Source organism: Diadema antillarum, unplaced genomic scaffold, assembly GCF_040938485.1.
Source record: "Diadema antillarum isolate AM-2024a unplaced genomic scaffold, OU_Dant_1.0 seq00000031_RagTag, whole genome shotgun sequence".
NCBI lineage: Eukaryota > Metazoa > Echinodermata > Echinoidea > Diadematoida > Diadematidae > Diadema > Diadema antillarum.
The window spans coordinates 45,973-65,302 of record NW_027271147.1 but is presented as its reverse complement, the minus strand read 5'-3'; the positions used below and the strand labels follow the sequence as shown (position 1 = coordinate 65,302).

The following is a 19,330-nucleotide window of genomic DNA, read 5'->3' as shown; positions in this document are numbered from 1 at the left end:
ATTGTAGATGTGGTCACACCAGCTTTTATAAACAATCTTTAGAATACCAACACTTTCCGAGTTTCAGCCTATGTTTCATCTGTGTCAATTTAACATGACCACATGCTTGTATAATGATGATAAGAAAAGTAAGGAAAATTACAGTCAAGCTTTCACCACATGACCATATTTGTCAAGGTAGTCTTCAGTCTTCAGGGAGTGTATCTTTAACTCTAAATATGCTGGGGGGGGGGGGGGTTCTGCGATCATTTTCTGAATTGAAGGAAATAGCACCTCAGTCTTTCATGATTTTTTTTTTTTTTTCATGACTGCTAGTGTTGCAGATTCTATTGTGAGGGATCCAAAAAAAGCCCTGCTTGATTACAGTTTATATATTAACTTTTTTTTTTTGGGAGGGGGGGGGGGCTGAATGTGTGATGTTAGAGAATGTATAGCGCCGTGTTACATTGAAGAAAATAGTGAAAAATCTTTCTTTCGCTTCTCTTTTTTTCATAAAAGTTGTGTCATGTTTCTTAGCAGTAAGCATGGTAATGCTTTCAAATCAAGTATCTCCTTGCCAGTGCTCATGGTGTTTTTTGCTTTCTCACAGCAGGCGATAGCAAAGGAACCAGAAGAAAGAGAGAACGAGGAGGAGGCGGCAGAAGAAGAGAAAGAGAAGGAAAGACTGAAGGAGCAGGAGGATGTGGGGAAGGAACAAGGGGAAGCAGATGAAGGAAAGAAGAAGAGGAAAGAAGAAAAGGATACTGAAGAAAGAGAAGAGAGAGAAGTTGGAGAGGGTAAGTTGGCATTGACTGATAAGGCGCGGTCAGACTGGCAAAAGATCGAGAAGTTTGAGATCGCGAAGTTTGGGCAATTGGTACGCACGCAAGAAAGACTGCGCCATCCGATGGCTAGTGATTGTGACGTAACAATGCACATCTGTACATAACAATGGCCTTGCGCTTTGGAGACATCGCCCGCAAACAGATCGAGAAGTTTCGCGGGAAGTTTCGCGGGAAGTTTGCGGTCATTCTGGCAAAACTTTGAGATCTTAAAGATCGCGATCTTAAACTCCTCAATCTTTTGCCAGTCTGACCGCACCTAGTAAAATGTATTCAGAAGTTTTCATACTTGCCCTCCTTTGTGCCCTTACTACATTCTCTAACATAAAAAAACAACAACAAAATACTCCCACTCTTTATGTTTTCTACACATGAGTTCAGTGTCATTAAAGCATTTTGTGTCAAGACTTAAAGGACTCTCTAGAAATGAGTTCAATTTTTAAACTCTGTAACTCTTTCGGCTATAACGAAGGGGGGGGGGGGGCCTTCCAAAATGAGAAGGACAGAATAGATCCCATAGATCCCATGGATTATGCGATGGGTCAGCTGCATTGCTATGTCAGTGCATAAATCAACTATTATTAGGCATACTGAAACCCCACAGTAATAGCTGAATAGTAATAAACATATGAAACAACACCCAAACCGAACAGGTCTGCGTGCTCCGTGAGGATTTTCTCATTGGACTTTCCTTTCAAGTCGACCCCTCAAGCACTGGCAAACGAGAACAGAGGTGATTGTTGCTGACTTAAAGTTATTTTGAATGAAAATGGGAACATTCGAGGAGATATCAAAAGGAAATGTTGGTAGAAAGAGCACAAGTGGTACAAGTAGAGCTGGGACCTGTTAGAGTGTCCAGTAAACCAGTCAAGGGAATAAGTGGCCTAGATGAGTTTGAAGCTTGTCACCTTTGGTTGCAAATGTTATGTTATGTAGGCTGTATGATTGTTTAGTGATGTATTTTATACCTGTTTAAAACCACATGATCATCCCTTGACACAGAGATGTACTTCTTCATCCACAGGGGCCAATGATGAAGCTGCAAAGAAAGAATCCAAAGAGGTACACAAATTTAGTTCTTTTTTTTTTTTTAATTTATATTTCATATCATATTTGCTATGAGAGGTGAGAGGAAGCTCAGCAGCTCAAATTAATCATTTTGTTTCATATATTCATGGACTGCACATGTACCAAAACCTGACTTGGTAGTATTTACATTTGTGGAATGAGCACGGAATTCCAACCTCTCAGGAAAGGCAATGAAATACCATGTATGACAATGATTAAAGGAAGAGGAAAATGGGAGAACAGGAAAAAGACCTGATATGAGGTATATGATATTCCATCCATTGTTATGACAATTTAGCTATTGGTCCACAATTTTATGATTCAAATTTATCATACATGTATGCAATGTTGACAATAGAGACTTATACTTTAATATCCACTCTTCCCTATATTCTCGTCATATTATATTCATATGAAGCACATAAAATGCCCGGGGTAAGACCTCTCACTGGCCAGTTTTTTATGTACTTGTCAAAATGGGAAATGTCTTTAATAGCAACTGCTCTTTACAGAAATTTAAGCTATTCTTTGTCTTTATAGAATATATATCAAAGTGTGACAATGATGAAAATGTTGTTTCCCCTGTCCCGCTTCACATTGCAAGTAATTGATTTGTGTGATATGTGTATGAGGACAAGTCCATCAATCCTTTTTTTTTTTTCCTTTCCGGGAAAAAAAAGGGAGGGGTTAGGGGGTGTCAGTTTTATATGAAAAGCTAAGGTGGCTTGTAGATTTGAAAGTACAGACTGTATGTACATTCAAATTGACAAATACCATTTTTAAATGTCTGTTGTCAAAAATCCAGCTGTCGAGAGACAACTGGTTACAAGTCTTCTTGTCCCCATTTCTTGTCAGAATGATGCAGAGGCAGAGGAGAAGTTCAAAGTTCAAGAACAGAAGCAGGAAGAGCAGGAGAAGAAACTGGAGGAGTTACAGGTAAACAAAAATGAAAACAAACCCCAAACCTAGCAAGTATCAAGTAACTGTAGGAGTTAAGGGTAAACAAAAACAAACCCCCAAACCCTAGCAAGTATCAAGAAACTGGAAGAGTTACAAGTAAACCAGAACAGAAATAAGACCTCCCAACCCTAGCAAGTATCAAGAAACTGGATGAGTTTAAGGTAAACAAAAACAGAAACAAAACCCCCAAATCCTAGCAAGTATCAAGCTGTAGATATCTAGGGTGTGCTTTGGTCTAAGACCTAATGTCGATGATGTCAAAAACAAATAGGCGGAGTCATTTGCTGCCTTCATTTGGCAGTTATTTAGGGCCATGAAAAAGGACAAAGTTGGTCCCCATTTGCAGAGATGTGTGTTGTTGTACGTTACAGTATGCTTTTTTTTTTTTTTTTTTGCCAAAAAATATTGCAGGTTTTATGGAAAATACTATTTTCCTAAATTGTGTTACTACATATGTCTTTTGCGGAAGAGTTAGAAATACTGGTGAAAAAAAGAAAAGAAAAACCTTTTCAGCCCTGAGAATACTGTGGTGCTGTTGACAAGGTTGGCATTTCTGTATTTCTGCCTAATTCTCTCATCTGGTTTTGTTGCCACAGGCTCGCCAAGTGATCCAGGAGAAGTTGATCATCAAGCAAGCGGAGCAGCTGGACATCCTGAAGAAGGAGCATGAGGAAGAGAAGGTGAAGAAGGAGGTGGAGGAGAAACATAAGGAAGAGGACGCCCTCAAGGCCCTTCAGATGGCAGGGGCCCAGATGCAGGTAGCCGTGGCCCAGCCCGTAGCTGGGCAGGGACAGCCCCAGGTGCCTGCCCAGGGACAGTTGGGACAGCAGCAACCTCTAGGGCAGCTGGATCTGGGAATGCAGCAGCTGCCGCAGCAGCCTGTGGGGCAAGCCGTTGGTGTTCAACCCGTCATTGGTCAGCAGCCGGCCTTGGGGCAAGCACTTGGTCAGCAGCCAGCCCTGGGGCAAGCACTCGGTCAGCAGCCAGCCCTGGGACAAGCACTCGGACAACAGCAGGGCATTCCCGCCAACCTGCCAGTCGCCGGCCAGTTGGGGCAAGATGGTGGCCAGATGATGGCTGGGCAAGCCGCCCTCGGACAAGCTGTCGGGCAACAGCTTGGCGGTCCTGTTCCGGGACAACTCGGCGTTGGACAGGTTCCCCAGCAGGTCGCAGGTCAGCTTGATGCAGTGGGACAGGTGGGCGTCGGAGGCGGCCAACCGCTAATAAAGGTCGGTATGCAGGCCCCACAGATGATTAGCATGAATCCGCAGAGACCAGTTGGCATGGGAGCAAACTTAGGATTACAAGTGGGCCAGATTGGGGCCCAGAACAGAGATGGTATTGGGCTGCAGCATGTTGGCCCGGATGGAATCAACCAGCAACAGGGGGGTGTGATGGGTGGTTTGCCCCAGCTGCCACAGCAGCAACAACTGCAGGTGGGCTTGGGTCAGAATGCAGTGTTCGATGGCATGCAAGTCAGGGAGGGGGCAGGTGCCGCTCTGGGCCAGGGTGGACCAAACATTTTGCAGCAGCCGCAATTACAGGGAAATGTAGCTCAACAGCTTCCTCTTGCCTTGCAGCAGCAGCCTGTCGCCCAGCAACAGCCAGTCCTTCAGCAACAGCCCCTCGTGCAACAGCAACCCATTCTGCAACAACAGCCCGTCTTGCAGCAACAAGTGCCCATCCAACAGCAGCAACTGCCGCTCGTGCAGCAGCCCGTTGGACAACAGTTGCAGGTGGGCGACAAGCTACAAAACCAACCTCTCCTGCAAGTTGTTCCAGATGCCGGACAAGTTGGTGGCGTGGCAGCAGGATTGGCCAATGACGGAGGTGGCCTGGGCAATGATGGACTGGCCAATGCAATCCAACCCCTCGCGGCGGACGGTGCCGCGTTGCAACAGAACCAGCCACAGCAGCCACAGGTTAGTTGATGACTGTTGCTTACACTTCTTTGCTTGTGGAAACTCTGGAGCCCATAATCACTGAACACACACCAAGGATTCCCTGCGGTGTTGCGGCGAGCTGAAATCCTTGCAGACATGTGTGACAAGATTTGCAACCCTTACGCAGCATCATGATTTGTCGCATCTAACATCACCATTCCATCTAAATTGCGAACTTCCTATTGCATTTCATGATCGTTTCAACTGTGTTACCATCAGTGTTGCTCTATTTCTTTCTCAACTCATCTCTGTACAGCTCCACAACATGTTTCTCTACATTGCAACGGATTGACAAATTGCCCTACATCGACGTAAATAAGCACTGAATTGATCAGTGTTTTAGAAGTAGCCATGATAAAAAATCATGGGTGTACATACTCGATGGCTACTACTATCATGGCTTATGGCTTATGGCATGGTTTATCATGGCTACTACTAAAACACTGATCAATTCAGTGCTTATTTTAATACGTTGATGTAGGGCAATTTGTCAATCAGTTGCAATGAAAACACCTCGACGGAAGAATTTCATGAATTTGAATGTTTCTCTACATGCGAAAACTCTGTCATTTATTGGACAGAGACTGTTCGGACTCAACATTCTCACTGATGCACCTGTCTGACTTGCCTGTCCTTATGTCAAATTGACTTGCCTTTCTGTTTAGCCAGTTGTAGTATTACTGTTTAGTTTATTTTCTATTTTCTTCACAGAAGAAGTGATGTGGAGAGGCATGTGTGAAAACAACCTCCTTTTTTTTCTTTCAACTCATAGAATATCCATGGTGAATACTGTATACGCCGAATATCTCACGAGGTTTTTATTTCACAAATTTAGCGCATTGGATGCTCTTTGCAAATATAAAAACACGCCACAATAATAACTCTGATTCTGATGTGAATGTGGCGTGCATGCATACATTTCTCCGTTCAGTACTGCACTCCACAATCGCGAATTTAACCACTCGCGAAATTGTCCGGAAGTTCCGATTCACAAAAGATTAGACACGCTAGATATATGGCCTATACAGCATCTTTTCAGGAAGAGATAATTTAGGGCAGGGTGATTCATGAGAGTTTTTTGACATGTTTGCAGCGACACCCTACAAAACCTTGCAACATTCTGCAAAGCATCATGCCAAAAATTGATGGCATACTAAAAAATGATGCTTAGACAGCACCAAAGAGCATCTGTGCTGTGGGCTGTATCACTAAGCTTAACCCGTTGAGGACGAGTCCCGAGTATACTCCGGCACATGTCTATGGGAAATGCGTGTTGTAGCAAAATCAGTCCGTCCTCAACGGGTTAAGAGATCAATGCTAAGTTCAATTCAAATGATCTTACGGACAATTTGGATTCAATCAGTCCTCAAAAGTCAGGGACCATTTCATGAAGCCATTTACGAACAATACCTTGCACCCACCTTGACACGTTCTAGAATACATATTGAATGTCTCTGTATCATTCCCCCGACTAGATCTGATCTGAGTCTGTCCCAAATTTCGGTTCATTGTTTGGCTCGATGTAGTTCCCATGATATTGAAACAGGGCCTGGGAACGCTAGAGATAGAGATAGAGCTCGAGAACCCTGCCACAGGGGACTCAAAATTACAAAACCGATGAGTGCTTCTCAAACAAAACACTTGTGCACAATATCAAGGTACCGGTACTTTGTTTGTTTTTTCTATGCAACATGTTAAAATCAGAAGTGGTGGACTATTCTAAGAGAGTAAATATTTAAGACAATGGGTTGCATTGTGAATCCAAGTGTCTGTAATGAATTTGCTGTAAGTCCAATTTTTTTTTTAGAGGATTAAACATCTTCTATTTCTTCATGAATCAAGAGACTACTGTGTGTTTACTGCAGGTTCCACTTTGAGTCATTTCCATGACAGAATAGGATATATGTCCTTGAAACTAAGAATGGCCATTCAATTCATTTTTTTTTCATTGTACAGTCAAACCTGTCTATAGCGGCCACCCAAGGGAGACGGAAAAAGTGGCCGTTATAGACAGGTGGCCGCTATAGATAGGTACTCCAACTTTGAGTGCATTGCTTACATGTACATGTATCATCGTTGTATCCTTACATGTACATATACAGTGTATGTGTGTACGTATGCATAACCGTGTGTTTCATGCATTTAATCATGCCGGTGTATATGAAATTGTTGCACAGTAGCATGTTTATTGTCGTGAAGAATCGTGCATTATTATGACTGAATGAGGGATGAATGCAGCGGTGGCGATCACTGAACGTTGCTCGCACGGCTACCAAACAGAAAAATACGCTGAATTATCGGCTTGGCTACGGCTCCATTGGGTTTTTGGCCGCTATAGACAGGTTGATATCTCCCGCGGGAAACAAAATTTGTGGCCGCTGGCCGCGTTAGAGAGGTGGCCGCTATACACAGGGTCTTTAACAGGGCTTTTCTCTCGGGGGGATTTTGCCGTGGCCGCTATAGACAGGTGGCCGCTATAGACAGGTGGCCGCTAAGGCAGGTTTGACTGTATAGTATTTCTTGCTGTCATGCGTTACCATTTCTGGGGGGTTCTTCTTTTTTATTAGGAAATGATTAAATCACAGCCCCTCTTTCCTTTTATGGTATGATCAAGTCATTAACCTCTTTGTACTTTTTCTGGGTTTTTTAGAAACATACATTCTGAACTATGTGTTTATTTGTGGAAACAGATGGTATTCCTTAGTATAACTTCTTCCAATTTCTCGTGATATTAATGTTATTTTACTATTAAAAGAGGAGGAAAAATACTCTAAGAAACCAGAATGATTTAATTAATGGTGGGTTTGTGCTCAGTACTTTCTATGTTTGTATTTCTTGGTTTGGTTTTATTATTTCTCATGAAATTAACAGTCACTTTAATACCTTTCTTTGTCTGTAGCTCCCTCACCCCATCTCCTTCTCTCTTTCCCTTTAGGAGTATGTAGGTGTTGTGCCTTCTCTGCAAGTTCAGATTGCAAAGCCAAAGAACATATAAATCATAAACTCTCTTAATTCTGTAGAAGTCAAGTAAAGTGAACAAGTAAAGTTTTTTTGAATTTCTCCGGAGAATCAAGAAATTATTAAAAAAAAAGAAATCTGTTATCATTGTCAACCACTCTGTGGTCAACTGTATCTAAACCCATTTTTCTGGTGATGGTCATTCCGAGCTATTAAGCTTAAAGATAATAAAAAGTTTTGGTACCTCAAAAGTTTCCCTGAATTTCCTTGTCTTGGTTTGTGTTTCACGTTAAAGTACGTTGTCTGTGAGAATTACTCGCCCCAAAGTGCTCTCATGTCTTAGTAATCATGCAATAATGGTTTCGTACCAGAGCCGTCGCAGTACAGCGTCGATAAATATTGTACGAAACCACTGACTGCGACCAGCAGCCCCATACGCAGAGCGTAATGGGGTTTCGCATTATAGCATTCAAGATCATGACAGAATTAGTATCGCGGGTAAATGTCAACTTAAAATCCAAAAGTTTCTTCGATTTGAAGACTTACCAATTAAGATGAAGTATTGAAAACAGGCTTCGAACAACGTTTGGTTCTGCCAATAGTCCCTTTCTTTTCGAATTGATGACTGAATGTGACTCGGTCGAGAGGACCTTGGGAGAGCTACATACACTGACTACTACGGCCAGCGCATGCGCACACAAACGTCTTATCCGTTGATGGATTTGAAATTTGTGCGCATGTGATGTGTTCGCATGCACTGGCTGTAGTATTCAGTGTATGTAGCTCTCCCAAGGTCCTCTCGGCCGAGTCACATTCAGTCATCAATTCGAACAGAAAGGGACTATAGGCAGAACCAAACGTTGCCCGAAGCCTGTTTTCAATACTTCACCTTAATTGGTAAGTCTTCAAATTGAAGAATTTTTGGGATTTTAAGTTGACATTTATCCTGCGATACTAAATCTGTCATGATCCTGAATGCTACAATGCGAAGCCCGATTACGCTATGCGTATGGGACTGCTGGTCGCTATGTGTATGGGGCTGCTGGTCACAGTTAATTGCATGATTACTAAGACATGAGAGCACTTTGGGGCGAGTAAGTCTCACAGTGTTAGTTATATGAAAGGTACTTTAACCTGAAACACAAACTAAGACAAGGAAATTCAAGGAAACTTTTGAGGTACCAAAACTTTTTATTATCTTTAAATGCAAACCTGTATTGAGTACTGAAAGTATTTTTCCATAATCTACATGATTGTACAAAGTTTTAAGATTCTCCTGCGTCTTCTTTGAAAGGCCTTGATTATGATTTCTGCAGTACGTTGTGCATTAGAAGGAGCAGTGCGTTCAAATTCAGTGAAAATAGACTGTGACGTGCTATGTCACCACTACTTGTTTCATGCCATGCATAATTATGTGTGATCATAATGCTGTTGATTTCACTTTCATGAATGAGGATCAGCTTCGTACAGTACAGTTAACCTTGCATAAGTTGACCTTGCATTAGTCAAATAATTGCTGTATTCTCTTGATTTTAATCCCTCATAAGTCAAATTTTCTCTAGGTTGAAGCTATTTCTTCAGTCCAAATAAATTTGACTTAGGCAAGGTTGACTGTACGTGTCTGTCGTAAATGCTCAACAATAATCATGATAAGATTGGAACATATCCACCATGCAATATGAGTGGCATATTGCCCACCATCTTTGCTAAAGTGCAGTTATCATTGTATAATTCATTTTTGTAGAAAATGACTCTCTCATGATATCTAATCATGAACATGTTGCTACTCAACTTTAGCCCAGATGAGTAATGCTAACAAATGTTGAAGTCCTAACTTGCGAGGGCGTCCTTCCTTCATTCAACTGATATAACGAGGAAGGGGGGGGGGGGGGGGGAAGGGGCTCTATCTGATTGTGTGAGAAGATCTCCTCATGATGTGTGTTGCAAAGGAGTGTGTAATTTATTCACAATGATTCCATGGACTGCAATCTCAATTCAAGCTTGTCATTTACTGTACATAGTTGTGAATAAAAATTTTCTACTGAAAGAAAGTGATTGATTACTGTATATCTATACCCAGCTGTACTGCATTGTCATGTTTTTTGTGGAAATGAAAGATATACAGTGTCCATTAACTTTACCAAAGAAAAAAAGAATAACAGCCACCTACAATCAGTATGGAGATTTTAAATTGTTTGTGAGAAATATTTTAAATTCCTTTTTCCATTGAACGACTAGGTTTACTAATATGCTGATAAAGGCTATGTGAAGCTTTGCCTGACATAGCAGAAACAAATCTCTGCAATTTGGATTTTAAATTATTAGACTAGTAACTAATTCCTTAGAATCAATGACATCGCTTTATTATATTGAAATTTTGTTGCATCAAATCAGGTTGTTTAAAACAATTACATAAAAAGAAATTTGGATGGGGCCCAAAAGAATTACTTTGTTAGAAGAGAGTAAGTTATATCACTTTTTTTTTTTTTACCAGAGTCCACTGTACTTTATTAGATTTGCCTTTTCAGAAGGATTGTCCCTAAATATGATGACATCATGATAACTTAACTTAGCTGGTCATTAGCGTTACATAAATAGGCATAGCTCCTTGTACCAACAACAGTACACATTAAAATGATTTCAGTGTGGGAGACTGTACAATAGACTGCTTGATACATGGTATACAAGTATTCAAATTTACCATGTGCCTTAAGAATAGAAGTTTATGGTAACGAGAGTGCTACATTGTAGCCTCATTGCTTGGCCAAGTTGTTGTATGATAAATTATGCATGCAAACTGGATCATTTCCATGAACCACTGAGTATGCAAGGTGGCTGGAAAACATTCGCAACTCTGTCCTTGGAGCCAAAAATAGAAATATATCATGAATTGGAATGTACGTAAGTGAAGCAGCTACAAACTGTAGTTGCTATTAACTACAATGCTATCAACAGAAACCGTGAGGACACATGCATTGTGGATACGCAACATTTGCTACGTGTACGCTACTGAGATCAACCTTGTACACCCAAAGACAAGCCATCAATAGACCAGTTTACAGTTGTCTACATATTCAAATTGTATGCATACTTTTATAATTGAAACTTTTCTTAACTAGAAAGCTTACCTGTGGCCTGCCTGACATATCAACAACTGATCCATACAAAGTAGGCCTACATTTGGAGTATTGAAATACACTGAATACATGTACAAGGGAGTGGAATAAACTTGGTACTGAACTAAGTCCTTGAGGAAAGATATCCATAAGGTAGAATACACTGGTAAAGTGGCCATTCGCAGATGTAACAGAAAGTGTGGTATGGGAGTTAAAGGGTGTGTACAGTTCTGGTCCGGATGAGGATTTAGCTTTTAACGTTTTGCGAGATATTCAGCAACCGCTCTATGAGATGTCAAAGAGCATGCAATTCTAAGGGGTATCAAAAGTTTATTTGGAGAAAATTGGTTTTGAAATGGCTGAGATATCCAAAAACAACGTGAAACAAAGAGATCCTAAAAGGCGTGGCCTGTCGCCTTTTATTATTATCGCTTTTTTGGCTATCTCAGCCATTTGAAAACCAATTTTCATCAAATAAACGTTGAATCCTTCTTGAAATTACATGCTCTTTCATATTTTATAAGAGGTTTCTCATTATCTCACTAAGAAATGTTCAAAACACGAATCCCCACCTCATCCAGTATTGTACAGTCCCTTTAATGCATGTTTAAAAGATCTTACAGTGACTGCATGTCAATAGACCGCGTCTGTATTTAATAGTAATCAAATTCTGTGCATGCTTTATTCACTAAAAATTGCCTTAACAACCACAAAGCTTGCCAGAGGCTTGCCCTACGTAGCAATCAAGAAGTGAATTCTTGCCTGTGTAACTTAACAGGAGGGAGCAAGTGAATGAAATACTTCACTACTAGGCTGTAGGAAAGAAAAGAAGCATCCATAAATCATACAGATATATTACAGGAATGGTCTACTGTATAAGCTGTTATTTTCACGAATTTTGCGAAGCACAGTTGGATCGCGAATTTAACAACACGCAAAAATGTCTCCATGCGCCCTGTTAATAGTGCATTAATGTAAGCGTTTGCGTCAATTCGCGAAGACAACATCTCACGAAAATGTCTATGGCCTCGTCATTCGCGAAAATATCTATACGCGAAAAATAACAGCGTATACAGTATTGATGATAGCAAGGTATGACCTACAGCTCTTTTTTAAAAAGATGCAAGTTGACATGTCTCATCAAATAATGCTGTCATTATGGAAATGCTCTTCCACAACATTACACATGTTTTTTTTTTTGTTGTTGTTTTTTTTTTTTTTTTTTGGGGGGGGGTTTCCTCAAGATCTAGTTCAGGTGTGAGATATTTATATCACATTATCATGTAGGAGAGTGGACCACATACTGAATGTATACCTTGATGTTTTGCACGACAGTGCAAGTGCTTGAAGTACAATGTCCCATGCAGCCATGTCCCAAATCTAGCTCTTGATGCATAGATATGCTTTCTGCTAATTTCCTAGCCCTATTGTGTGTGTGTGTGTGTGTGTGTGTGTGTGTGTGTGTGCATGTGTGTGTTTTAAGTTCAGACTTCATAGACCACCGTGATGTGATTGCTTTACTATTTTCCGCTTTGCTGTGTGTCCATGTCATTTTACATTCCTTCTCTTTTTTTCCTCTCTTCGCTGTATTCTACTATTTTTGATTAACAATCTTCATGCTTGCTTCATTGCATAGTCAGGATGGTGCATTTTTAATGTGTGTGATAAAGCCTTTCATTTACATCGTTTCACAAATGCTGGCCTGCAATTTCTGACCCAGCAGTGTGTAAACACCACATCACTGATATAGCTGAACATAAAAAGAACAAGGAATCCCCCCCAAAAAATTGCATTAGATATGTGTTATTCCTATTGACTCATTCAGAATTGCAAAACTTGCTTCGCATTAAACTAAAAATAAAATAATGATGCATAGAAACTCAGTGAGATGAAGAGGTTGTGCAGATATTGTTGTCAAGGACCGAGTCATCCATGGTTTGTATAGTGATTATGGGCTTCAAGAATTTCTACTATTTATTTTTTCTTCTTTTTTTTTTGTCCCCGCCGAACGAGTTCGAGCAGGGGACTATGAAACGAGCTCCGTACGTGTGTGTGTCCGTGCGTCCGTCCGTGCGTCGTGTTCAATTTGCTACTTCTCTGTCATTTATGAGCCAATTTTGATTCTGTTTGATTTATATGATAGCACTACATGGGAGCTTTGAAACTTCTACACAGAATTTCAGTTGTGACTTTTGACCTTGACCTTTGACCTATATTGTACATTTTGCTACAAAATGCTACTCCTTCGCCATTTCTAACCCGATTTCGATTCCGTTTGCTTTATGTGATGGCACTAGGTGAGGGCTTCAAAACTTCTACACAGAATTTTGACCTTTGACTTCTTTGACCTTTGACCTTGATTTTTGACCTATATTGTGCATTTTGCTACAAAATGCTACTCCTTCGCCATTTCTAACCCGATTTCGATTCCGTTTGCTTTATGTGATGGCACTAGGTGAGGGCTTCAAAACTTCTACACAGAATTTTGACCTTTGACTTCTTTGACCTTTGACCTTGATTTTTGACCTATATTGTGCATTTTGCTACAAAATGCTACTCCTTCGCCATTTCTAACCCGATTTCGATTCCGTTTGCTTTATGTGATAGCACTAGTTGAGGGCTTCAAAACTTCTACACAGAATTTTGACCTTTGACTTCTTTGAACCTTTGACCTTGATTTTTGACCTATATTGTACATTTTGCTACAAAATGCTACTCCTTCGCCATTTCTAACCCGATTTTGATTCCGTTTGCTTTATATGATTGCACTAGTTGAGGGCTTCAAAACTGCTACACAGAATTTTGACCTTTGTCTTCTTTGACCTTTGACCTTGATTTTTTACCTATATTGTACATTGGCTACAAAATGCTACTCCTTCGCCATTTCTAACCCAATTTCGATTCCATTTGCTTTATGTGATGGCACTAGGTGAGGGCTTCAAAACTTCTACACAGAACTTTGACCTTTGACTTCTTTGACCTTTGACCTCAATTTTTTTACCTATATTGCACATTTTGTTACAAAATGCTACTTCCGGCGGGGACATATATTACGCACCGCGTAATTTCTACTTTTCCTTGTTTTGCTTGTTTTACAGTGCTTCTTCAAACTAATATCCATCTATTTTGATTGAAAGCTATTTATGAAATACTAACGAAAAGCATTGTAAGTGATAATTGACTGAATGACTACTTAATTCCAGAGCATTGTGCTTTTAGTTGTTGTTTTTTTTTTCTTAATGCTTGTCAATGTGCCGAGATATTTAGGGAAAATGCATGAGTAATTATAGATGACTTTTTATTTCTCAAATGATTTGGCCCAACTACCGGTGAGTCAACACACGGAGGATTGTGACAGGTTGATTATTCTCACAAAAAGAAGCACAAAAAATTAAAATTATAAATACGGGTGTACAATTTGGAGTTGATATCCAGTGAGACTACCTTCAAGAATGCATGTGGTTTTTATTTTTGCAGTGATATAATGTAATTTCACATTTGAAAAAAAGAGAGAAATTTAGTGAAGATTTGTATAAAGTGCAATGAGAGACTAGTGAGATGATGTGCCACTTTTAATTTTGTTCTTGCAATGAAAATTTACTGATTTATGAGAGAAAAAATAGAAGCTCTGGAAAATTCTGTGACTTTTAAATCTTTTGGTCCAAATCTGATGAAACAAGTTCCATTCAGTTCACCTGAGTTTATTCTGTTCACAAAAGCCGACTTAAATATTACGCAGACATGCACTTTCAACACTGATGTGCATGTTTCCTTCCCACAGGAAATACTTGGGGGGCAGGTTTACATTTAAATAGAAGGAAAGCAGGTTAATTAGTGAGAGAAAACTTTTGCAATGTGCATGTGTTCCTGCGAAGCAAATGTGTGTATATGTGCAGCATCTATATATATGCGTATGTTCACAAGCAAAAGTTTTTTTCTGTGTGTGTTTCCTTTGCAGCTGTTGAATGTATAGCAGGTTTGTCCAATTTCAAAACTTTTTCTTTGGCTTCCAGGATTTGCAATTTATGATGCAGATTCTGTATGTTCGGGTCTTTCTTTTCATTTCCTTTATTTATGCTTGGGCTGGGTTAAATGCTGGGTTTGATTTTTATTGTCTTTTCTCGTGGAATGTAGACTTATCATAGTTGTGATTACACTTCTGTATCTCTAAAAGATAAAATCCCTTATTCTTATACCTTAAATTTTCATATAAACACTAAACAAAAAGTAAGTTCCCCCTAAAACCAACATCAATATTTTAAGAATCAGGAACCTTTGAGGAAATCTGAATACAGGATCATGTAGCTGAAGTTCTCGGCTACCTTTCACGTGAAATTCAGTGGATATCACTGGGTCACGCTTGAGTGAGCATGACTTAAAGTAAAAATGGTCACTTTTTGAAGTTCACAAGCCCAATTTTGCAACTTTGAATTGGTGATATCAGAACAAATTTCAATTTTCCAGGATAAAAAGGCATGCAACGTATAATTTATGTGCTTCTTTTCGCACCATGTGACATGTGCACAAAATTTCACGGTTGAGTGAGCACGGGGCGAAAATTACCAAAATGGCCAATTTGACATGTTTCTCGTGGTAATTTCTATCAATTGAGATTGAATTCGGGTGTTGAACAGTTTTTACACACAATTCACATAATTTCACGGTTGAATGAGCACATTGAAAACAAAGAAAAATAACAATTTAAATTGTGCAGTAAGAATTGCGATAATTTTGCGCACTGAAATCAACTGTATGATGCTTTTTAATATTGTGCTAATACCCAAACGCATATCAGTGACCACCTGACATTTCAGTCACGCTTCAATAAGCACGTGAGGCTGGAAACCCCTTTTTTAACCTACATAATGAAAAATTGGCAGTTTGGCCATAATCCCCATGGTAAGTTCATGTGAAGGGGAGGAATTTATGCTTTTGAAAGCTAACAGTGGCTTTTGCACGCAATGTGGTTTATTTTACGGTTGAATGACCACATTATGAAACAATGATTCATCTTATTAAAACCATCCAGCAGGTGTTGCATTGATCTTCTGCATTTAAAATCAACTGAAAAACATTTCATTATTGCGTTTAGGACCGATATAAATGTCTCAGTGATCTTTGGCATTCCTTCAAAATTTTTCACGTCAAAGGGTACATGGTGCCGGAAACCCTCCTTCTAATCCATGGCTACCTTTGATTAAATGTTGAAGTATTCGTGGGGAAATTGGTCTGACTTTACAGTTTGATGAAATCCCCTTGTTGGAGCAGAGATGAGAAATTATGCAAATTAAATCTTCGGGCCTTTGTTCTCGCTAATGAATACTAATTTTGGCATTAAGTTCTTCATCTTTGTAAAGTCATGAAGTCATGCATTAACTAACAGGGAAAATAAATGCAATTAATCATTGACATGGCACCAAATTTCACTTTTGTTCAACATCAATATCCTCCCGTGCTGCACATATGCATGGAGAGTCTGGAGACAGATATTGATTGTGGTGAGAAACATGTAGTGGCCTTTGTTGTTCATGTGGTGTTGATTATTGTGATGGTGATGATAGTTGCTTAAAATGTTGGTTGACTATTATGCGATCGTTATGGCAATATAACACAGATTGGGGAGCATCTGCACTAACTTGTTAGGCTCTATCGACTAACACCGCTGAACACGTCTTCCAAACCGAACAAATGTTAATCTTATGGGAATTTCAGCCATGAAAATGGTTTAGACCTGCACACTTTGCTCATCTTATGTGCTCACTGAAGCATGTCACAATGTCATTTTTTATCGAAATGTTATTTTTTCATTGAAATCAGAGTAATTTCCCAACATATCAACTAAAACATAAAAACCAATGAATATTTTTATTATATAGGGTAAAAAAGAGTTTTCCAGCCCCACATGCTCATTGAAGCGTGACTAAAATGTCAGGTGATCACTGTCATGCACAGTGGTATTTAACACAATACAAAAAGCATAAAAACAATTGATTTCAGTGCGCAAATTTATCGCAATTCTTACTGCACAATTTCAATTTTTATTTTTCTTTGTTTTTAATGTGCTCATTCAACCGTGAAATTACGTGAATTGTGTGTAAAAACTGTTCAACACATGAATTCAATCTCAATTGATAGAAATTACCACGAGAAACATGTCAAATCGGCCATTTTGGTAATTTTTACCTCGTGTTCACTCAACCGTGAAATTTTTTGCACAAGTCACATGATACGATAAGAAGCACATAAATTATACGTTGCATGCCTTTTTATCCTGGAAAATTGAAATTTGTTCCGATATCACCAATTCAAAGTTGCAAAATTGGGCTTGTGAACTTCAAAAAATGACCATTTTGACTTTAAGTCATGCTCACTCAAGCGTGACCTAGTGATATCCACTGAATTTCACATGAAAGGTAGCCGAGAAATATAACTACATGATCCTGTATTCAGATTTCCTCAGAGGTTCCCGATTCATAGATTACACAGGTTTGTTTTAGGGGGAACTTACTTTTTGTTTAGTGTTTATATCAGTTGGGATGAGGGGTTTATTCTACTACCAAGGGTCTCTCTTTGCTACATATGTTGTATGAGTTAGACATTTGTATGTAATGTCAATTTTCCAATTCCCCTCTCTGTTGTTATATAGACATTTGTTTTAAGTAACATGGATATTTTCTATGTACATATGGAAACATTCATCAACACTTGTGGGCTATATTCTATAACACTTTGAAGTTAAGTTTGTTGCAAAATAATCTTTCTTTTTGTTCTTCAATCCTATGAAGTTTCTCTGCCATTGAAAAAAAAAAAATGGACTCCATCATTAAGATTTCAAAGCTTTAAAAGGCTACGAGACAGAAATATTGCTGATGGGTGGTATATTACTTTGGAATGAAAGTGTGATACCTGTCTGCATGATTGGAATTTTTTGCATGATATTACTTTATTCTGATTTTGAGGACAGATTAACCCATACTGTTGGTGTTTATACAAAGGTTTTAGTTTGGATCTTTTTTGTGCAGGTTAAATTCTAGCACCGTTTCAAATATCAGGTGTTTGAAGTGGGTGTCTCACAAACTCTTCACAAAGAAGAGTTGTATTTTAATCATTTGTCAACATAACATACATGTACAGTTGTACGTCCATCACCTGTTGTGTTTAATACACACCAATCATCCACCCATTTCCATCATTCATCTTAAACTCATTTGATTTTTTTATCTGAGGGTGTTACATTCTTCCTAATGCGGTGCAAGATACTAGACAATTTTCAAAAGCTAAAAAATAAACAGACCAGGTGGTTAGTCTGTTCCTGCGTGTGAGTAGAATGTAGGAACTTGAACTTGAACATTTCTACTTTGACTGCAATAATTTTGACTATAATACTTAATAGGTTCCCTTAAAAGACTTCTCATCACTTGTATATATTCAGACTTCCACAAAAGTAAGGCAAAACATTTTTGACCATTTTAATATACCCTTGGCAAAAATGTAAAGAAGGAGAAAATTATTGAAGATACACATCCCTGCATTCTACGGTTAATGATAACCCTGAAAATCTCCTCCCCATGTTGACAAGCATACATACTTTGATTGCAGCCGGTGGATAGGCTCCTAAACCCAGGGGATAAAGATGCCCTCCTCAAACCCGATCTCAACCACGCCCTGGCTGGTGTCCAGCAGAGAGTCCTGAACCAAGCCCAAAACGAGGACCACCAAGAGAGCCCAGGGGATCGCCAGAGGGAGGAGAAGAAGAAAGGGCAAGGGGACGATGGAGGGAATTTGGATGGGGAGGAGGAGGGAGGGGAAGGAGAGGGGGAAGGGGCAGGGGCGGGGGACGGGAACAACGTGGAAGAGCAAGGAGGCGGGAGGGGCATGGAGGTCAATGACCAGCTGGAGGTAGGGGACATTGAGGAAGAAGGTGGAGCACGGAAGGCGGAAGATGAGGCGGGGGTGTTGGACGTTGCCAGAGGAGAGGAGGAGGAAGAGGAGGAGAATGTAAAACGTGACAATGAAGGAGATCTTGCAGGGATCCCTGCTCCAGATGACGAGGACATAAATTTAGAAGATGGGGAGGCACCTCAAGAGAATGACCCCTTTAAGGATGTTGTGGATGTTGTAGACGAGGGCGATACCGTCGCCAAGGGAAAGGAGGAGGATGTTGCTGCTGACAATGCCCCACCAGAGAAGATGGAGAAGGAGCCAGAAGTCGCCATTGAGAAAAGAAATGTCAGGAGTAGAGAGGTGAGATAGAAGTAGAAACTTCAGTGACAGATGGCCCAAGCCAATATGTCAGGTCCACCCAAAAGCTTAGATTTAAAAAATAAATAAATAGATTTCAAGACTAGCTCATGGAAAGCTGTATATTAACACTTCTCCAACACTTTTCCAACATGTTTTACTATGATAATGGGTGCACCAAATTACTTGCTGTACTCTGAGAATCAAAATCCAGGTAAATTAA

The 19,330-nt window shown here is 39.8% G+C and overlaps 1 protein-coding gene across 1 annotated transcript in view; it reads left to right on the top strand.

Annotated features, from left to right (window-relative positions):
* Positions 1–19,119, top strand: part of LOC139725301 (uncharacterized) — a 36,844-nt gene extending 17,725 nt beyond the window's left edge. The window contains exons 15-19 of the mRNA XM_071636390.1: positions 590–682; positions 1,824–1,883; positions 2,745–2,825; positions 3,446–4,771; positions 18,466–19,119. Coding sequence (XP_071492491.1) covers positions 590–682; positions 1,824–1,883; positions 2,745–2,825; positions 3,446–4,771; positions 18,466–19,119 — 2,214 coding nt within the window. The remainder of the gene's footprint in view (positions 1–589; positions 683–1,823; positions 1,884–2,744; positions 2,826–3,445; positions 4,772–18,465) is intronic.
* The last annotated feature ends 211 nt before the right edge of the window (positions 19,120–19,330 follow it).